This window comes from Neopsephotus bourkii, unplaced genomic scaffold (assembly GCF_033783945.1).
Source record: "Neopsephotus bourkii isolate Nb327-2 ecotype Australia unplaced genomic scaffold, CSIRO-AGI_Nbou_v1 NB_398, whole genome shotgun sequence".
Lineage (NCBI taxonomy): Eukaryota > Metazoa > Chordata > Aves > Psittaciformes > Psittacidae > Neopsephotus > Neopsephotus bourkii.
The window spans coordinates 1,267,186-1,287,140 of NW_026900902.1; the positions used below are offsets into that span (position 1 = coordinate 1,267,186).

The window sequence follows — 19,955 nt, forward strand, 5'->3', positions numbered from 1 at the left end:
CAGCTGTAGGGAATGGGCCTCTAGCTAGAACATATTTATCTCAAAAAGGCTGCAATGAGACACTTTATCCAGCTATAGCATATCGAGTCTCTGTGCAGAGGCACAAATAAAGGAAGGGAAACACGAATGAAGAACCTGGAAAGCAAGTTGAGTGAGGTCAGTCTCCCTCTTTACTCCGCTCTCATGAGACCCAACCTGGGGTACTGCATCCAGTTCTGGGGTCCCCAGTACAGGAAAGATAGGGACTTGTTGAAGCAAGTCCAGATGGTCAGAGGGTTGGAACACCTCTCCTGCGAAGAAAGGTTGAGAGTGTTTAGGTTGTCAGCCTGGAGAAGGCTCTGGGGAGAACTTATTGCAGCCTTTCAATATTAGTAAATGAGGCTAATAAGAAAGACTTTTTACCAAAGCCTGTTGTGACAGAACAAGCGGCAATGGTTTTAAACCTAAAGAGGATAGGTTTATCTTGGACATTTTCACAATAAGGGTTGTGAGACACTGGAGCAGATTGCCCAGAGGAGCTGCGACTGCCCCATCCCTGGAAATGTTCAGGGCCAGGTTGGATGGGGCTTTGAACAACCTGGTCTAGTGAAAGGCATCTCTGCCTGTTGCGTGGGAGTTGGAACTAGATGATAAGGTCCCTTCCAACCCAAACCTCTCTATGATTCTATAGATCCATTTCTAATAGCAGAGTGCTGTGAAATCTATGCCCAGTCCTCCTGCAACCTCTGTCTTTGTGGAGAAGCAATGTTTCTATTCCTGGTATTGCAATGATGGACAGCTGAATTTTTAAGTGAATGACTCACTACAATCATGCAGAAACATGGTAATAAGGTCTCACTCAGTTGTACCCTAATTTATCACATCTTTTGCTTCATGTCTTCCTACGGTCGCATGGACAGCTGGTCTAGAAAGCAAGCTATTAATCAATCTCTGCTGGTCAGAGGAGGCCAGTACCAATTTTCATTCAAAGCATTTAGGTTGTCATTCACATTTCTCATTTCAGCATGCATTTGATCTGAAAACACTGGTCGGCTTTTCTTGTGTTTACCGGTACTCAGTGCTCACTGTCACACCCTGCACTTTCACAGAGTCCAGCTTACAATCCTCTGAAGGCTTGACAGTGATTGCCTAGATAGCAACAGTGGCAGAAAAATAGTAATGAAAATAGAAGGAAAGAGGAAGGAATAAGCAGTTCAGCAAGAGATGTCAAGAGGGTCAGGCTGAGATGGAAGCATGAACAAACCTGAAAGGAAGAGAGATGTGTGTGCCAAATTAATAAGAGAAGTTCTGTAGATAGATAAGTTGCAAAAAGGAAAGAAAATAAGGTTAAAATTGGTAGAATCTCCTGATAAGACTGATGTGCAAAATATCAAAGGAAGTATTCAAAGTATTATCAGGGTACAAAATGACAGCCAAGCAAAACATCCGACAATTGCTATAGATTGTTGAAGCTATCAGTAACATCAGAGGCTATTGAGAATCTGAAAAGGATAACAATGGCAGAAATTCCTACATTTGGTCAGAAACTGTGGGAAAAGGCATCTAAAAGAAAATGCTGGTAGAAGCTAGAGTGAAAGATGAAGTAGCAGAAAATGCAAAAGGAGTAAATGGCTCATATTATGAGTTTGAAGGTGACGGGAAGTAAGGGAAATTCACTTACTAAGTGGTGAGTGAACAGAAAGCTGAAACTGATGGGGATTCTCTGAAGGTAAACATTCTTGTACTAAGTACTTATACCTTAATAGGTACTGCCTTAACTTATGAGGGTCAGGGGTAGTCTGGAGAGAAGTAGATCAGAAATACAGATGGACATTGGATGGTGAAAGAAAACAAGGTTACAGGAAAGGAAAGAAAGCCAAGAGAAGGAAAAATGGTGTATATAAGAGAACCACATGATTAGTAAAACATCTGTATTTGTTAATCTCAATCTCAGTGCACTTCCCACTGGCAAAGCAGACAAGTGCAAAGAATCATTTCTGTGGCATGAGAAGAGAGAGGATTCTGTAAAAGAATGAAAGTAAATAGAAACATGAAATAACAACAACATAGAAACATGCTTCAGGGAGTAAATTACAACCAAATCTAGAATAAATTTAAAATACCTCAAATTATATTTTGAAATAGCACAAGAAATAAAATATCAAGAACATGAAAAACTAATTTGCCAATTATTTGCCACTGGAATCCCAACATATCTACTACCGATATCCAACAATTTTAGAGGACAGTATTAGTAGTGGCATGACTTCTAACTGGGAAGAGTAAAACTCCAGGGACCAGCATCACCTCACCAAGTTCAGACAGCTGCAAGTAAGCAAAGATGCTCTAGTCTTCCTTGAAGCACTTCAGAGGTCAGCTTAGATCTTGGTGGATTTAATCACTTAGTGCCACATTTCCTCCTCTCCTCTTACTCACAAAAAAAGCCCAGGACAACATGATTCCTGATTTGGAGCTTATCCTAAGATTTCAGGGAAAGAACTGGGAATAATCTCAGCTCCCTGTACCAGCAAAAATAAAAGGGCGGGCCTTCAGAAGTCCTGTCACTAGATGCTGTGCAATGCAATTTCAAACAGGGCAGTCACTCGAAATGCATTTTATCATATCATTCCTTTCACCTCCAGATAATCATTAGTAACTAAACTATCAGCTTAAATGGAAGTGAAAAAACGGAGCCTGAGACTAATACAGTTCACAAACTGGCTTTCCTTTTTATTTGTTGTTTCAAAATTATGAAAATAAGCTTAAAGTGTATGGGGTTAAAATAATTGATTAATTTCTACCATTCTTTTGGGCAAAGCTATTTAGAATAAAGGGGAGAGCTTATTTAGGTAACAGTGTGTCTCCTCCACAGTAGTAAGTTGGGCACTGGTCAGGTGTTGAGGTGATTCTTCATATAAGTGAGAGGTACTTTAGCCAGAAACTGTATCCTTTCTAATAAGGAACAACAGAATTTTTGTTTATAATTTAAAAAATGTTCAACAGCATTAGCAATATAAACACTAAAACATTGCCATCAAATAATGTAAAATATGAATGACATAAACGGGAGAGGTATTTTTAACCATGGAGAATGATGACTCTTCAGTTCCCAACTACTTAATTTATAACAAATAGAACCTAGCTTTTCAGTGTTTGTATCGGCCTTTATTTCTTTATACAAAATTAAATTTCTAACTCTTTTTATACACATTCATATTACTGAATACACCAAGTGTTACAAATTATTATCATGGCAGCTTCAACATTCTAACTAGAATTTTCCATATATTTCCTACATTCTGCATAGCCAACACCTTGAAGAAATATTCCCTTTAGTCAGACTTTTTTTTATGTACACAGGATTATGAAGCAATATGCTTTTTTCCTTACATAGAAATAAGGAATATAATAAAATGTACCAACAATTTTGTTAATATTAAGAATTAAAGAGTAATTTTTTAAATAAAGCCAATGAAAGCTAGAAAGAGAGCATTTAAGACAAATACTACTCACCTGTTTTTAAAACACCATCTGGTGTATACTCATTTACATATCTAAAAGTAACTTGAAATGCTGCTTAACAGCAGCATATTACTGAAAAAATCAAAAATGAGGTTTTCACTGTCAACAGTAAAATAAAGCTTCTGCATGTACAATTAAAATGACAACATACCTCAAGCATTTTAGATTCTTCCATAATAAATTTTACTACTTTTTTAGAAAACAGACATATCATTGTCAGCGAATATGAAGCATTGAAAAGTATTGTTGTCATTATTATTTTTAGATAAAATACAATATTCTCAGTAAAACATCAGCTGTACTAAACACAAAGTAAATTTACCTCATTTTTCAGATTTTTCTTTATGTGCCTCTATTCATCTCTAATGAACACTTACAGAATTTGGGTTATACTACAGAATTTACATTTACGCTATTAGGTGTATTTAATCTACTTTGTTGTTAGTGTTTCTGAAGCTTTAAAGCAAATATTCACTAACATTCAACATTCACGGAGCTTGTTTCTCTCAAAAATCTATAATCTGTTATAATTAATCAATGTCAATATAGTGACATTCTGTTACAAAATCAGAGGGAACAAAGTTATAAATTGTCAAGATTTGTATATATTGTGTTATGTGAATACATACCTCCACAGACGTTGCCGTCCACATTTTCACACTGCCGATCATCACATTCACAGTTTTTGCCATAAACTCTGTTGTCTCCTGGAGGGAAACAAGTGCATTGGCCACATTCACAACTCCCTGCAAGAATAAATAATTGTTACAGTCATGATTTCAGTAAACTAAAATAATTGAAGGAATAAATCAAACTTATTCTATGCCCTCACCCCCCCAAAAGCAAATTACAAGTCACTGTGTATTAATTAAAGCATGCACATAAACACTATTAAAAAAAATCAACAAACAAAACCAACTATTCCCTCTCCATGGCAACAAGCAAAGGATATTACTGTTTTATCTTGATGGAAACAGCAACAGTAAGCAATAATTGCCATTGTATGTTTTTCATATCTCAACTTTGCATAACAGAGCTATGGCACATGCTTAACTGCACAATTAACCTCTGTAATTGATCTAAAATATTAAGCACATCTCAGGAACTCCAACATGAATGTAATTAGAATTAAATAGTCTATGCACAGGGCTATTGAAGATGCTTTCTATTCATGGAGAAACATAACTCTTCAAATACTCTTCAGGCATTTGGGAAGCAAAAATCCCTATAATTTTTCTTGTCTAGATCTGAAGAAATAGAATTTGAAAACACAGCCTCTGTCAGAGCCTTCCCTCCCATCAACCTGTTCACAAGGGAACTCCCCAGAAGTCAGAAGAGACTCCTTTAAACTCCCACATATCTTCCACACCAAACTCCTCAGAGCAGTGGGTATTGAATGGTCAGGTGTGGGGGGAAAAAAACAACAACCAAAGACAGTCTTGCATTGTGCCTATATGAGACAAACTCAGCTCAGGATAACACTGAGTTATCCCAAACAGGATAACAGGATAACAGGTTTAGTTATTTCCTAACTTCTAAGAGCTTGCCCCTGTATTTTTTTAATTTTCTTTAATGCAATGATACTGTAAGAATACCCTAAAAATGACACAAACTGTGGATCAAAGTAGTACTTTTGATGAGCTTGGAAAAGGACTCTGTGCGTAATAAAGGGCCACCAAAGACATGGAAGAGGATGAAGAAAAGCCTGTTCCTCTCAATCCAACTTAATCACAGCGCCAGTGAGACTCAGCCTGAGCCTGGACACTGCTCTACTGACTACAGAACCCAAATTTACAGTAGGAGCAACCATAGCTACAAACAAAAAAATAAATCCCCCAAGTGCAGCCTTTCATTATGTGACCAAAGAGTTCAGCATTCAGAGTATTTTCAGCATTTGCTGAAACATTCTGCTGAATGGGAAAGGACTGTTAAGGAGACCCTTAGTAAGGGTTTTCTAACACTTGGTTTTGTGACAATAAAACCTTTTAGGTCAACATATGCTGCCAAATTATTCTTATTCTCTCTCCTTTTTCTTTTTTTTTTCTTTTTCTTTTGAAACTTCTAACCTTCACTGGTTACAATTGTTGATTTTTTTAAAAAACACTCCAGTCTAATTATGTTGGTGTAGGGAGAAATCTTATTACTTATGGAAAAAAATCATCAGCTCATTTTATAGCTGCCCTACTCTTCATGTTCCCAAGCAGCAGTGTACTTGTACAATGCACTTTTGAGCTGACATTCTATGTGCCAGGATTCAATCTAGAAGGACATTTTATGATCAGTTTAAAGTGCAAGAATCTTAATAAAAGACATGCTGACAGAGAGCATTAACAGCAAATACTTCATTATCCCTTAATAATATATATTTTTTTAAAACAGTTGCACTGGCAATTACTCAAGAATAATCACTCCACAAAGAAACTTATGATAGGAAATGCATCTACCACATCACAGTTGTATTCGGTAACCATGTCAACATTTAAGATATGGTTGTCTGTAGAATGACTGATGTTACTTGCCTGCATTCACTAACCTACAATTATTTACCAAGAACAGCTACATTAGAAACTGGGGGAAAAAGAAAATCATTCCTTAGTATTTAAATATACAGAGATTTTTAATGAGTCCAACTTGTTACTATTTGGGGCTCTCACAGTCTCTTTCTATGCATACACCTTAGACAAGCTTGCTACTTGTACAAAAATGTCACTTAGCATTGTCCCAGAGCACAGTCACCTGTAAGCAGATAGGTACCTGATGAACAGGACCTATCTGTTGTGAAGACTCTATAAAATAAACAAAAGAACCATCCTTAACAGTGGTATCCTGAGCCAACTAATGCTGTACCAAGGAGGATGCCTGAAGGACAATAAAATCAGTTTAAATAAGTTGCTTTGAAGAGAGGAGTCGGCAGAGATGGAAAATCCTCCAGAGGGCCATAGGAAGGTTCTGTAATGAGGCTCCTGCATGTTCTGTAATTAAGCACTACCTTCTGTAATGCTTAATTTAATAAGTCAGAATGACCTGAGAGCCCAGTGGCTGGGCACTTGTACTGGAATGGGAACAGGCTCCTCTCAGTCCCTGCTGCAATTAATATTTATTCATTTTAGTTAACGTGCAACAGATACACCAGCAAGAAAAGCTGATGAACATCCCATTCCTAGGCAGATGGGGCACATTTTTGTCATATATATGTACAATCTCAGATTGTCCTCTCCATCAAGCACAAAGGGATTTAGGCCCTACTTTTTCAGTCTTCTCATCTGAGCTAATGAATAAAATACCAACACATAGATTCAAAAACCCTAAATTCCATGGTGATGTTTGTGCCTCATATTTTATTTCAGTTGGCTCCCACCTAGGTTCAGGGTATGATTTAGATCATCTGACTGTGGACCTCAGCAGAACTGAAAGTGTCTTGAAAATGGACAGAAACCTGTCAGTAAGTACTCTGGAAAATGATTTCTCCAAGTTATTTCCTTGTTTTAAATATTCAAAGATACAGTTATAGTAGTTTAGTACTTTAGGCTTAAAGTACCTTTTACTCTCACAAGTACTGAGATTTGATTAGATTAAGTAAAGTGGTCTTATTCTGTGGAAATAATTTAACAGACAATTAAAGTCCTATTGTTTCTGAACAGATAATCTATGTAGGATGCAGGGCAGACATACATGATGTAGCAAATATGAACTCTGAAGTCTCATTTTATCACCATATACATCAACACAGAAATTAATAACATTTTGTGACAACAAATTTCAGATTGCTTCCCTGGGAAAAATCAGTATAAGATCTCTGCAGGGTAAGTTTGCTTCAGCCATACTACTACTTTGCCAGGTGTATATACTACCAAAATAGCAGAAACCACACCTTGTTCTGTGACCTTCTCTTAGTTATAGTGATACAATCAATACCTACAAAACAAATTCAATCATTCAAAAGTAACTTGAAGCTCACATTATACTGAAAAGGGATCAGCACCTCACTAAACATACTTTCTTTGTCTAGAATAATAGGTTTACCATAGCAACCTGATTATAGAGGGGAAGCTACTGCCAAACACATCCTAAATTCTCTTTAAATTCCAGGGCATGCAGAAACAATTAAACACAGGAGGGCTATAAGATTCTGCACCTTCTCAACTGTATATGCAAAAGCTACATTTTATGAGTAAAAAGAAACAACTTCAGCTGAGGCATTTTATAGCAAGGGGCTTCTTCTCATTGCTAAACAGGGGGAGAAAATTTCATCACCTAATTTCAGATGAAGAAAGCTTTATGATGGAGGTTGTATCAGCTATTAGCATTGAAAAACTTAACCTATTTACTCCAGTGAAAGATTCCAAGAATAGAATAATTACACAAGACATTTATTTGTCTACAGTGTTAATTTCCCCACACTCCTTCCTTGCATTCATGTCAACAGAAGTATTAACTTATATAATTGTTATTACTTGAAGGCTGAAAAATTATCAGCTTAGGGTGGAGTCTTCAGTTTTTAAAAGGGAATTAAAGAGCCACATCTCATTAAAACACGTACGTTTATTAGAGAATTGACTGTAGAATTCTAAATATCTACACTTAAGCATTTAGCTTTTGATTTTATCCATCATTTACTATAGCATTTTTTCATTCCTATTGTCCAACATTTATGAAACCATAACTGAAGTGAACAGTACCTAGACTTACAGCAAACCTGCTTCCATGAAAATTACTGTGACCACTAGCTGCATATGCATTCAAACCGATTTCCAGCTGCTTATATACAATGAAGGAAAGTATCTTTTATACAGGTAATTTTCATTTTAAAACACTGTGCTAGAAGTATATCATTTACATAATAAAATATTTTTACCCAGTTATTGCCAGCAAAAAATATCAGGAAAAAACAGTAATAGCTTTCAATGTAAAAATAAACACTGAATATGTAAGAATGTATGCTCTATCTCATTGTCTTTTCCTGTCTATAACTACAATATAAAGGCTTTTTCTGTGCATGGTGCTAAATTTTTATGTTCTAAATGAAAAACATTTTTTAAAATGTGTAAGGAATACAGCACCAGATTACACTGAGACTGTGGTAAAGGTTCATTGGTACCTCATAAATATGGTGTTTCAGGCCAGTAATAAATATAAGGGAATATGCCTTTAGGAAGAACTTTTCTGCCCTATGGCTGCTCAAGACTTAAGATCTGAAAACATTACCTATCAGAAATTGCAGTTTCTTTGTTATCAAGCAATCTCAGGCAACCTGAGAACATTCAGTAAAGCTGCTGTGTCTTTCTGCCAGCAGAAACCATTTCATGCTGGATGGGAACAGAAGATCCAAAATAATGATCAGAAATGGAAAATCAGAGAAGGGGGATGGGAGAATTTGTGCGGATCACAAAGCTTCAGGGGACACAGTGAATGAGGGGAAGCAGACGTGACTTAGGGAAATAAAAGGTAGGATGTAGAAGATTCAGGTAAAGAAAAGGAGAAGTCGCTGACTAGGTGGTGGTGGGAGGAAGGGAAGGAGTCCAGTACAGGGAATAAACTTAAGTACCACAAAATGGGCAAACAAAATGCGGGCCTTGAAGGGTTGACAATCTCATCGTGCCCTGTTCAGTCTGAGGCATTAAGAGCAGTGCAATCCAGCTGAGTTTGATCAATATGGAGGAATTCATAGACTCAAACAGAAAACAAGTACAGATTTCCCATTGGGCACTCACAGTTTATTTTGCGTGCTCCATTCCCAAAATATCCTGGAAATACTTCCCACACCTTAAAAGGCTTTTCATTTCAAACAACAACAACAAAAAAAAACCAAAAAACAAAAAACCAAAAAACCCCAAACCACACAAAAGGAACAAACAAAAAAACCCCATCCACATATAAAAATATTGTATTGACTAGATAAAAAATAATTCTGTCTAATACATAGAGGGATGCCTGGCTTTTAAAATGATGGCAGTTCTTGGACCTGATTGGTTGGATGGTTTATGAGATGTCAGAAAAAGGAGACCTTTGGAGGCATGTAAAAAAGTATCACCAGAAGCTCTTTGAACACCTGAATATCTGGTTGATCTCACACAAACTATGAAGTCTGAGGATTAGTTTCTTAGAAGGATTCTGAGCAAAAAAAGAGCAATTGTAATTATGAACAATGTCCTCTGCAACTTATAGCTATGTTGGGGGAAAAAAAAAGGTTTCCTCCTGTAAAAAGGGTTTATGAATTCACATTAGTACAGTTCTGTTTGTCTCCAATGCTCCAACATGTCTGAGGTTTTGTGACAAAACAACTGGATAGGTGAGCATAACTGGTACTACCTCTTCAACAAAAGAAGTTCAACATCTACATGAATTTAAAAATCAGTTCTTTCTGCACTGAGGTTCTTTCTTACCTTCTCAGTGAAATGAAGAGCATCACAGCCCTTAAATGTGGTTTGTCCATTCTACAGAGTGCTCAGCTGTAGCTGCAGAGTGTGGAAGGTGCACTATGCTGCTCATCACAATGCGCTGACCATTAGCAGAGGTACTAATGTCAGTTCATTCCTGGGGAGCGGCAGCAGTAGAGGCAGAGGTGTGTATGAGATCTGTCAGTGGTGTGGCATCCTGGCTCTGCTGTGCTCTGCACCTTCTGAGTCTTTGCAGAAAAGACAGAAAAACAGCAGTCCAGGAGAGGACATCATTTCCAGCAGCTTCCTTGCCTTTGAAACATCCTTTGGGAATAGATGTTTTTGTATTTTAACTGAACCTACAAGAACCATGAAGGATTTCTTTCCTTGTTGTGCACAGAATTGCTCTGTTAGGCAATTGAGGTTTGGGTTTTGTGGAGGGCTTGTTTGTGTGGAGATCAACTGATGCAAACTGTGTTTTTTACACAAGGTTCAAGCAACAAGCACTTTTTTTTTCCTGCAGTACATTGTGAAAAAGAAAGTTGTGCATTTATCTCCTCACAGACAAGGAAAAAATATGCTGCAGCTATTACAATAACAGCTACTTGTTCAGATTTCGGTTGGGAACTAACTTTCTATTCCTAAATCAATACACAGAAAACAAACATGCCTTGAGTCTACTCATAAAAAGAGATTATTTGCAGCATGACTGACCTAAGACCTCAACCGAACATATAAAAGCTCCAGAGAAGAGCTTAGCTGAATCATACAGACATAAAATTAAATTAAAATTGCTTTAATAAATCTAAGTAATTTCCAAACTTCAGATTATTTAACTTTTTTTTTTCTCCAAGAATTCTGTACACTGATGAGAACTTTTAGCCGCAAGACCTGAGATTTTTTATTTAAATCACACCAACAGTAGCTAAAGCATGTAATTGGGTTAAATATTTATGTTTTTCCTAGTCTTACTAGACACCTCTCAAGAGCAATAACTGCATCAGCTACTGTCAGAACTATCAATAGGGCTGAAGTGAGTATAAGCTCTTACCATATATCACACACTTAGAAGACTTTTGCTCCAGGTTGCATTATCTCACCTTAGGCCCATATGTGGCTTTAAGGGCCAGGATACTTTCATTAATTGCTTATGCTGATACACTCAGCTTTAATTTATTTTCCATAACACTCTTGGAAAACCTACTCCAAGTCTGTGCTAAGTGCTCAGGACACTGGGCCATCCAGAGCTACATGGAACATCATCACCTCCACTCAGTGTTTTGCAATGGCTGTTGGTATAAAAATTTGGCCTACAAAACAAGCATTATTCACAAATTAAGAAATTCTTTTGTTAAAGCTGCCTGAGACTTTCCACAGTTGTATATATATTTTAGGATGTTACTCACTAGTACAAAATATCAAGTTGTTCCTCGTATAATAAGGTAAGTAGGTTTCCTTCTCAGACAAAAAAAAAAAAATGTTTCTTTTAATCTTTTCAAATTTAAGTTGCTTTATAATGTAAAAGAGTATTAAAAAAGGTTTGACAATCTAGTTTATCCTTAAGGGAGAAAAAAAAAAAAACAACCAAACAACAAAAACCAACAACACAGGAAACAAATATCCCTAACATATCCTCTTAAGCCCTGGGGAACTAAAAGATGTTATCCCAAACAACAGAACAGCAGCACAAGCAACTGAATACCCAGGATTGTAAACGAGAGCATTATGCAAGATCAATTTCAAATGGTTGAGACTTGCCTCCTGCTCTAGTACACATGCATGTATGACTGGAAGCCTAATTGCACAGTTGGCATATGGCATCTGAAGTAAATGCTCTTCCTTAGTGACAGCCTAATAGTGAAATACGTCTTTAGATAAATCCACTCAACAGCACCACTTCACAGATTTAGCATCAGATAGTCTTTTACAGCTCTCACTGATCAGCACTACTGATTTGTATCTTCTTTTCTGTGTTGCTTCTCTTTCTTCTCCCCCTTCCCCCCCCTCCTCTTTTAAAACATTTGGGTAAGAAGCACTGCTGTGCTGCTAGTTTCCTTTTCAGATTGTTAACTTGTTGACATCTGCTATCATCATCAAGCCGGCATGTCTCCTCCATCTGCCTCCTCTCAGTAGCAGTGCTTTGAGGATACACTCCTTGAAGGCTGCTATTGTGTTTCCAACGGGGAATTTCTAGAGGAGTTCCAGGAGAGGAGCCATCGACAACACCCCTGCCCACTTTGCAAGAGCAGGATTTTAGCCATATGCCTCACTTTTCCTGGTGACATTTTCCTCTGGTCTCCTGTTGGGGGTATGCCCTTGACAATTCACTCACTATATAAAGGGGACAAGTAGGACTATGAATGCAATTACTTCTCTGTTAGAAAGAAATGTGATAGTCAATGTCACCACACAGAGGAGAGATGTGTGAAAAAGACAAGAAAGAAGGTGGCAAAACACTTTCTAAGGGAATGTGTTGTTAAGGCAGGGAACAGTGGAAATGGAAGAGGAGGAGGAGGAATCCGTTAGGGGAAAAGAGAAAAACTAGACAGCATGACAAATGTTACTCCAAAGATGTAAAAATTCTAGAATTCAGCAAGCCATCATCTGTTGGTTTTTTTTCAACCCTTCCTCCCTCATCTCTTTTTCATTCTTTACCTCCAAAATGTTTTCAATAACTCAAGCTATAAAGAAAAATTACCGTAAGAGATGCCAATAAATCAAGTAAACGATACACAGCATTCTATTTAAGCTAACATCTTCTCCATAGAATAGGAAAAATGAAGTTGTGTTTGATTTAAAGGATCCAACTTGAGAATGCTTTTCCTTTCCTTGACAGCTATAAGAAAAAATAAGTCTCATTTTCCCTTCAGCCTATCCAACTGTCTGATGCTTAGCATAAGCTGCTATAAAGTACGTTGTAGCAAAACCCAAACATAATAAAGAGGCACAACCCAACAATGAAAGATATACGGAACACAAGGATATTGTTCAAGAAGCTGTGATGGCTTTTGAGCCATTTACAGCTTCATACATTTGACTGCTTTATCATCCAGAGGATTGACTGCTTACCTCTTTTTACATGATCTGCCATGTAATGAGTCACAGCACTAATTCCACAGAGATATTTAATTTGCAGATTAATTTACTAGAAAATGTCAACTGCTTTGTGGAAGTTTAATCACCAAAATGTTAACCTTGTTCACTTCCTGCTGATGCCTGTTTTTTATTAGGTAGTAAATTTCAAGATATTTTAAGGTTGCAATACAAGCCTATCTATTAAAACATTTAAACTCCTAGACGCTTTGCTCTTTGAAGCTTTAGCAAAGATTAAAGAGCTTTATAATGGCAAAACAATAATATGAAAAGATTCAACTGCATAGCAACCATCAATATTATTTGCAGATAACAGACTGCTAAGTTCAGAAACCATGGCAACAAATGACATCACACTATATCTATCTTATTGATTAGCTTTCACCTCAAGACTTTTTCCAGAAATGAAAGACATTACCTAGCAACTGCATCATCTACTGAGTTGTTCCAAGCTAAAATGCTCTTACCCTTCACTTGTAAGCAAATTTTTCCTTTTTGGTGCCAACTGGCCAGATTGTGCACTAGTCTCTCATTACGAGGGTATTTAATCTGTTGGAAAGACACTGCCTTATGGCTCCTAAAATCTTTGCCCCAAATGTAAATACGTCTGTGAAATAATGATTCTTCCCAACACCCCAAAATTTTGGCTCTGAGGAAAAATATGTATTGTGTAATGAGGGAATTAAAGACATGACTGAAAAAACTTTTTAAGTGCAAACAACCCAGGCCTTCATTTTCCAACTCTTTGATTTCAAGTATTAGTAGAAAATTCTTTGTTCCAGGTAACCTTGAGTTTACAAATTTCAGTAAGAGTGCATAGTAATAATAAAACAGTGATACAAGAGCTGTCAAAGGAGACCAGCAAGTCACATTATATCACCCTATAAGTAACCTTGTTGAAACTTCTTGAAAGTAATACCCTCTTTGCTCATATGCCTTGATAGTCCCCCGTGAGCATCAAGGACACTGTGAAGACTTAGAGATAACAGGTATACTTATAATGAGCTTCACATATACTCAAGCCTCCTGCTTGGAGGACCTGAAAAATACCCAGCAATTAAAGACACTTAGCAAATTTCAACCTAGTTAAAACACATGTAGCAAGTAATTAAAGGCTACCACTGAGGTCACACTATTCCTACAATGCCTGACACAGAAAAGATGGATTTGTGATCAGTTTCCAGATCTTCTTGACAAATATGAAAGTACACTGAAACACTAAAATTAAGGCATTTTATTTTAGTTAGTTAACTTCAGTAACTGCTATGAAGAGGCCAAGACTGAAACAGCTATCTATGCATTAACCTTCTGGATAGCTTTGAGAGCAAGAAATCGGGATTATAGTGTGCATTAGGCCAAAAATTTCCGGAATGATCACCATTAAATAAGACATGCTTCTGCCAAGATTTCTGCTTTGACTGGAACTGATCTTCACTTTGAAAATCAGTCACTAGCAACAGATTAACTTGTGTGCTAAAGTTGGGGCTGCAAAACTGTCTTGCTGTGCAACCACGTGCCCCAATCTCTACCACATTCCTTCAGTCCTGACCTATGTTGCCACCAGGTCTGTGTCTGCTCTTGGTCTGACAGCCCACTGAAAACACTGACAGCCAAAGAAACATGTCTAGAAGAGCCTCAACCCTTGGTGAGTGTCATCCGCTGAACCAGAGATGAAATGCCCCTAATGAACAAAGGAGATGCCTGAAATCAGTGGAAACTAGGGCCAAGAAACCATTTCTTACATCGGTTCAGGGACTGCTCTACTGCCACACAACATGAACGTCTGGGAGTGCCAGGAAAGGTTTATATAACTCACAATTCTTCCTACAATTCTTCTCTCAAAAGAGGGTGGGAGAAAGAAGAAAAGAGATCAAAGTTTGCCATAAAGCATTAAAAGCTCTCTAGCAGATGGAGAACTTAAAACACATGACCAGGCAGCAGCCCCTTGGAAATTTCAGTCAATATTATTTTGAGGAAAAACAGTCACAAATGTCGGTAATATGATTGATATCAAATACTGTATCTCTTTTAAGGATATAGGTATTCTTTCTTGTCTTTAAAAGTCACTGTTAAAAAAAATGAGAATTTTATCAATATTGATATATAGAAAAAATTAAGATAAAATATGAAAAAAATATTTTTTTCTTTTTTTTTAATAGCATTGGAAACATTCTGAAGTCAAATGAAGCAAAAATAGAAAAGCTAAGGTCTATTATATAAATCAGAGAGTAAGAGGATATTTTACAACTGATTAAAAAGGTTAAGACTGTAAACCCTGATAAGTACTGCAGGGAATTCTATGTTAAATTGAAAACATCTATCATCTTCTGTTTTGGAAGAAGTATAGATATTACACAAAGTACTGCTTTGTCAACCTTCTCAGCCATTATGGAAGAACACAAAGACAATGCAAACAGTGCTTCCCACAGACCTTTACTAAAGGGCTTTCAGAGGGCTTTAATAAATATTTAAAAATTCATCAGAAATGAGATTGCTGGCTAAAAAAGCAATCCTTTCAAGGAAAAAGCACTATCCACTGCAACAGTTTATAGCAAAACATATCTGCCAAGCAAAAGAACTAAGAGGAGAAATCTGGACCTAGCTAGTGAAGTGATTGGTTTTATCTTCCAGGGTAGAGAAAAAGAAAGAATGCATCAAAGCCATCTGCTGTAGCAATTTGTGTTCCTTGTCTCCCACAGAATACTTTGTCTAAGCAGGTCCACTAAATTGTAAACTAAAGCTGCCTGTTCTCCAGCAGTGAATATATGAAGAACATAGTGCTTCCAGAGACCCACTCCAGCTAATTAGGAGCAACTCCTTGAAACTCTGGAGCAAGGTTACTCCAGTGGAAAGGAAAGAAAGAAATCAACCTTCAGATAAACCAGGTGAAATAAACCCTCCAGAAGTAAATTTCAGTATTTTTTTAGCCTAACCAAAATCACACTGATAAAATAGCCAGTGACTAAGTCAACAAAGCAGAATCGCTGCGGAGATACCATGCGAATTTAAAGGTGGGAGAGATTGCTGGGAGTTTTTGTGTGTGTGTGATTTTGCATTTAAGGACAAAAGTAGGAAAAATTATCCAGGTGGTTGCCAAGGAGGCAGAAGATGGGACTTGGAAAGAAGAGAAGATCATGACAATGGATACACTTTAGGAAGCATGCTTTGCAATATGTACATGTAAAATATGTAATCTAACAGGTTCCACCAAAGAAAAGTTCCCAAAAATAAAGACACACATGAGGATAAAGGCAAAATTTGGATGGGGAATGAAAAGGTATGAGAGAAGTGGGAAGGCCAGACATACTGAAAACTTGCAAATCTGGCAAACAAGATTTTGACAGCAGATTTCCTATGAAAATGGGAAACACCTGGCCATGAAGTCAGGATACAAAAGAAAAACCAGTAAAAGAGAAGAAACAGGCTTGAAGGATAAGTTTTGAGCGCTCCAAACACCCTGAAAAATGAAGAACCAAGTGAAATTCTAGGAAAGATCAGACACCTGCAAATCATAGAATCATTTATATTGGGTGTCCCTGGGAAAACCGCTGAAGATCATCAAGCCCAATTGTTAACCAACACTGCCATATCCAGTACTTAATCATGTCCCTAAGCATCACATCTACACATCTTTTTAAACACCTGTAGAGATGGTGAACCAACCACTTCCCTGGGCAATCTGTTCCAATGACTGACAACCCTTTTGTGGAAGAAATTTTTCATCATATCCAATCTAAACTTCACCTGGTGTAACTTGAGGCCACTTCCTCTTGTCCTATTGCTTATTACTTGGAAAAAGAAACCAACAACCCAACCTCACTACAACCCTCTCTCCTTTCAGGCACTTGATAAGGTCTCCCCTTATTTCTTAGGAACAGACAAGGGAGGCAGGTAAGTACCAGAGCTCATGGAAGAGTGAGTGATTATGTGAAAACAGAAAGGGTTATGATCTGCCAAAAGAATGAACAAGGGTAGAAGGAGAACCTGTTACTGACACTCAGCCAAATAAGGCAGATTAATCTTAAAAATATAGGGATGTGCAAAAGGGATGAGGGTGAGTAGTTCTGAGGAAAATGCTCCAGGAAGTGAAAAGCCAGGTGATCTCATAAAAAAAAATAAAAATCCCATCTGCAGAAAAGAAGTACCATTAAAAGACTATTAAAGACAACAGCTAGCTCAAGCAGTGATGTGAAGAGAGAGAAAAGCTATATTATCCTCCAAAAGTAAAAGAATTTCGTCCAAGTCAAAATTAATTTATCTGCGGAAAGAGCCAACACATTGTCCATAATAATAATCAGACGCCATTTCCATAGGAAGACAGCTCTGATTAATCAAAGCATGCACCTTTCTGAACTACAAAACATATAATTTTACAGACCATTCGCTCTGCAGAAAGAAACACTATTTCCTGCACCACCATGGTTCAAAACTTTGCCAGCTGTTTTTTATTGTCACTGCTATGGCCTCCTTTCCTCTTAAACAGTGGCATCAAACCAGCTCTGAACCACTATGGCTCATAAGGGTTGAATGGTGGTCATGACACATGGGATGTGTGGTGGCAAAATTAAGAGAAAAATAGTGTTGCCATTTGGCTACTCAGTCAAGCTAGATGTTTCAGTAAAAACAACCATTCCTATATGCTTTCTCGTTCCAGTCAGAGAGGGCATCAGGGATGACAGTGCATGTTTGCACCTTCCGAGTTTCACCATGGATCTGAATTTAGGAAAATCATTAGCAATCCACCTTGTTGCCTACAAGAATGAAGCAAAATTACAGCACCCAAAAGCAGAGCACTAGCCGTCAGTGTATTAAAAGCAAATAGTGCGCAAAGTGTTCTTATAAAAAAAAAATCATCCCAACAAACTAAACCCACAACCTATGCCTTGCAAGGAGAAAATCGCAAAGAGCATCCCCAGGTGGAGAAAGACAACGTGGGGGGAACTGCCTTTTATAGCTTTAAGATACCATTTCATAGCTGACAGGAGCTCTTGCTCTGCTGTGAAAGTCAGGTTCCCCTGGCTCTTGGTTTCTTCTGCATTCAAAGAGCCACAAGAGCTGGCAGCTCTTGCTTTGTGTGAGAAGTGATAACTTGCAGGAGCTTGGTCTCATAAAACCCTCAGCTCTGCTGCTTGCAGAAGTACTGCCATGCTTGGGGCAGAAGGCACTCAGGGACATGGTTTAGCGGAGGACTTGGCAGCTTTAAGTTTATGTTTGGACTCCATGATATTAAAGGTCTTTTCCAACCTAAATTATTCTTAGTCCTGCTGAGCCCTGAGCTCCAGGGCATCCTTTGACAGCAGCAGGATCCAACCCTCTGTAAGGCAAGTGCCCCCAGAGCCAAACCCAACTGTCGATCTTGGACCTGCATATCAACAACAAGCACTGGAAATGAACCAGGCAGCTTTGCAGCAAGTTTAAAGTAGCATTTGTTGTTCATGGCTTTCACTGAGAGGGATTAAACTGGTATGAGAGAGCAGAGAGGAAACAAATCCCAATAGTGAGAAATATTCCAGCATTAGAATGCCATCTCTGGTTTTAGTATGGCACGAATTAATGCTAAAGCTATGTTTGCTCCTATGGATTTTTAGACTATCAAAAATTCAGCCCTACCCTTCTCCAGGAAATGTCAGAGGTCTGTTAGCAAAGAAGAAAACCAAAACCGATTACTGCTAACCAGATTGAACACAACAAGTATGGTAAGCTCTATCATACTTGATTTCAGCTGGAAGTCAGGCCTAGATGGAGCATTGCACACTTACTATAAACATCTTATTAGAGAAATAAAATAGGCCCGTTATTACAAGTTTAAAAGTGTCAAAATTGCTTTAAACACAGCATGAATGTGGGATTTACTTTCATTGTTGTTTTAGAGTACCCCAGATTACTCAGACAAATAAAGGCAGCATTTTAAAAAGCAATTAATTCTGCAGATGTATTTTTTAAGCTAATAAAGATTGTGGTTTATTTTGCTTTGTTTTTAACAGCACTCAATAGTGAATTAAACAGCATTTATTTCATAAAAAAAAAAAAAAAATGGTGGATTGGCTCCTCTCTGTGAATATAGTCATAAGAAAATTGTATTTAAACCTCCTCTCAGTAGCTCCATGCAACTGAAAAAATGATGCATTATTAAATTCCTGTGCAGGAAGATGTAAGGTTCCAGCAACTGCTTGGATTTTAACCTTTCTCCCCAGGAAACCAAGTTATGGCAGAGCACTGACAACAGCAAATAAGAGGCTGCCACACGAATAATTAGTAATTGTGTTAGTATTTTCATTTCCCCCTCCTGGAGTGGGGAGGCTAGTGAGTTTTTGTGCCAAGGGAGTGGGAAGAAGTAAGTAATCACTAGAATTCATTATTTTTCTGTGAGAAAAAGTGGGAGGCATAAGTTATAGGGTGTGGTAATTCTAGATCACACAAGGGCAGAAACTGATACTCAGCTGTGAGAGGAAAAAGAGCAGTGGAGACATCAGCAGCAACCACATGTACTATAACATCAGTAGCATGCAAAACATGTCAAAACTCTTGCAGTGCACACATGCTCACACTCATAGAAATGAAGCCTTTGTATTAAAAAGTCAGTCTCTCTTTTGCTTCCTTCCCAAGAGGCAGCAGCTCTGCCTCCTCTCTAACAGTAAGACTGTATGCATCTCAGCATCACTGCCAGAGACATTGGGTCTGTCTGCCATGCAGAGTTTGGCTCTCAGAAGTTATGATGGGAAAGGGGGCCATCAGGCAGAGCAGCAACAGGAGACTGCCAGAGCAGGCTGCATTGCAGCAGACCTGGACAGCCTGGGAATGTCAATCTCAGGCTCAGGAGCCTGAGCACAGGCAGATCGCAACGACAGAATTTAGTATTTTCCCTGAAGCCTTTGTTATCAGCACTGGTACTTAAATGAATGACTCATTCTCTCAAAGAGCACAACAGGAAACACTACACCCATCTCTAGTTCTCTACTACTTTATTTATAGCTGCAATTAATG

The 19,955-nt window shown here is 37.9% G+C and overlaps 1 protein-coding gene across 1 annotated transcript in view; it reads right to left on the reverse strand.

The window, feature by feature from the left end:
• ITGBL1 (integrin subunit beta like 1) overlaps nucleotides 1-19,955 on the reverse strand; it is a 132,717-nt gene that overhangs the window by 15,980 nt on the left and 96,782 nt on the right. The window contains exon 8 of the mRNA XM_061349273.1: nucleotides 4,131-4,247. Within this exon, the coding sequence (XP_061205257.1) occupies nucleotides 4,131-4,247 (117 nt within the window). The remainder of the gene's footprint in view (nucleotides 1-4,130; nucleotides 4,248-19,955) is intronic.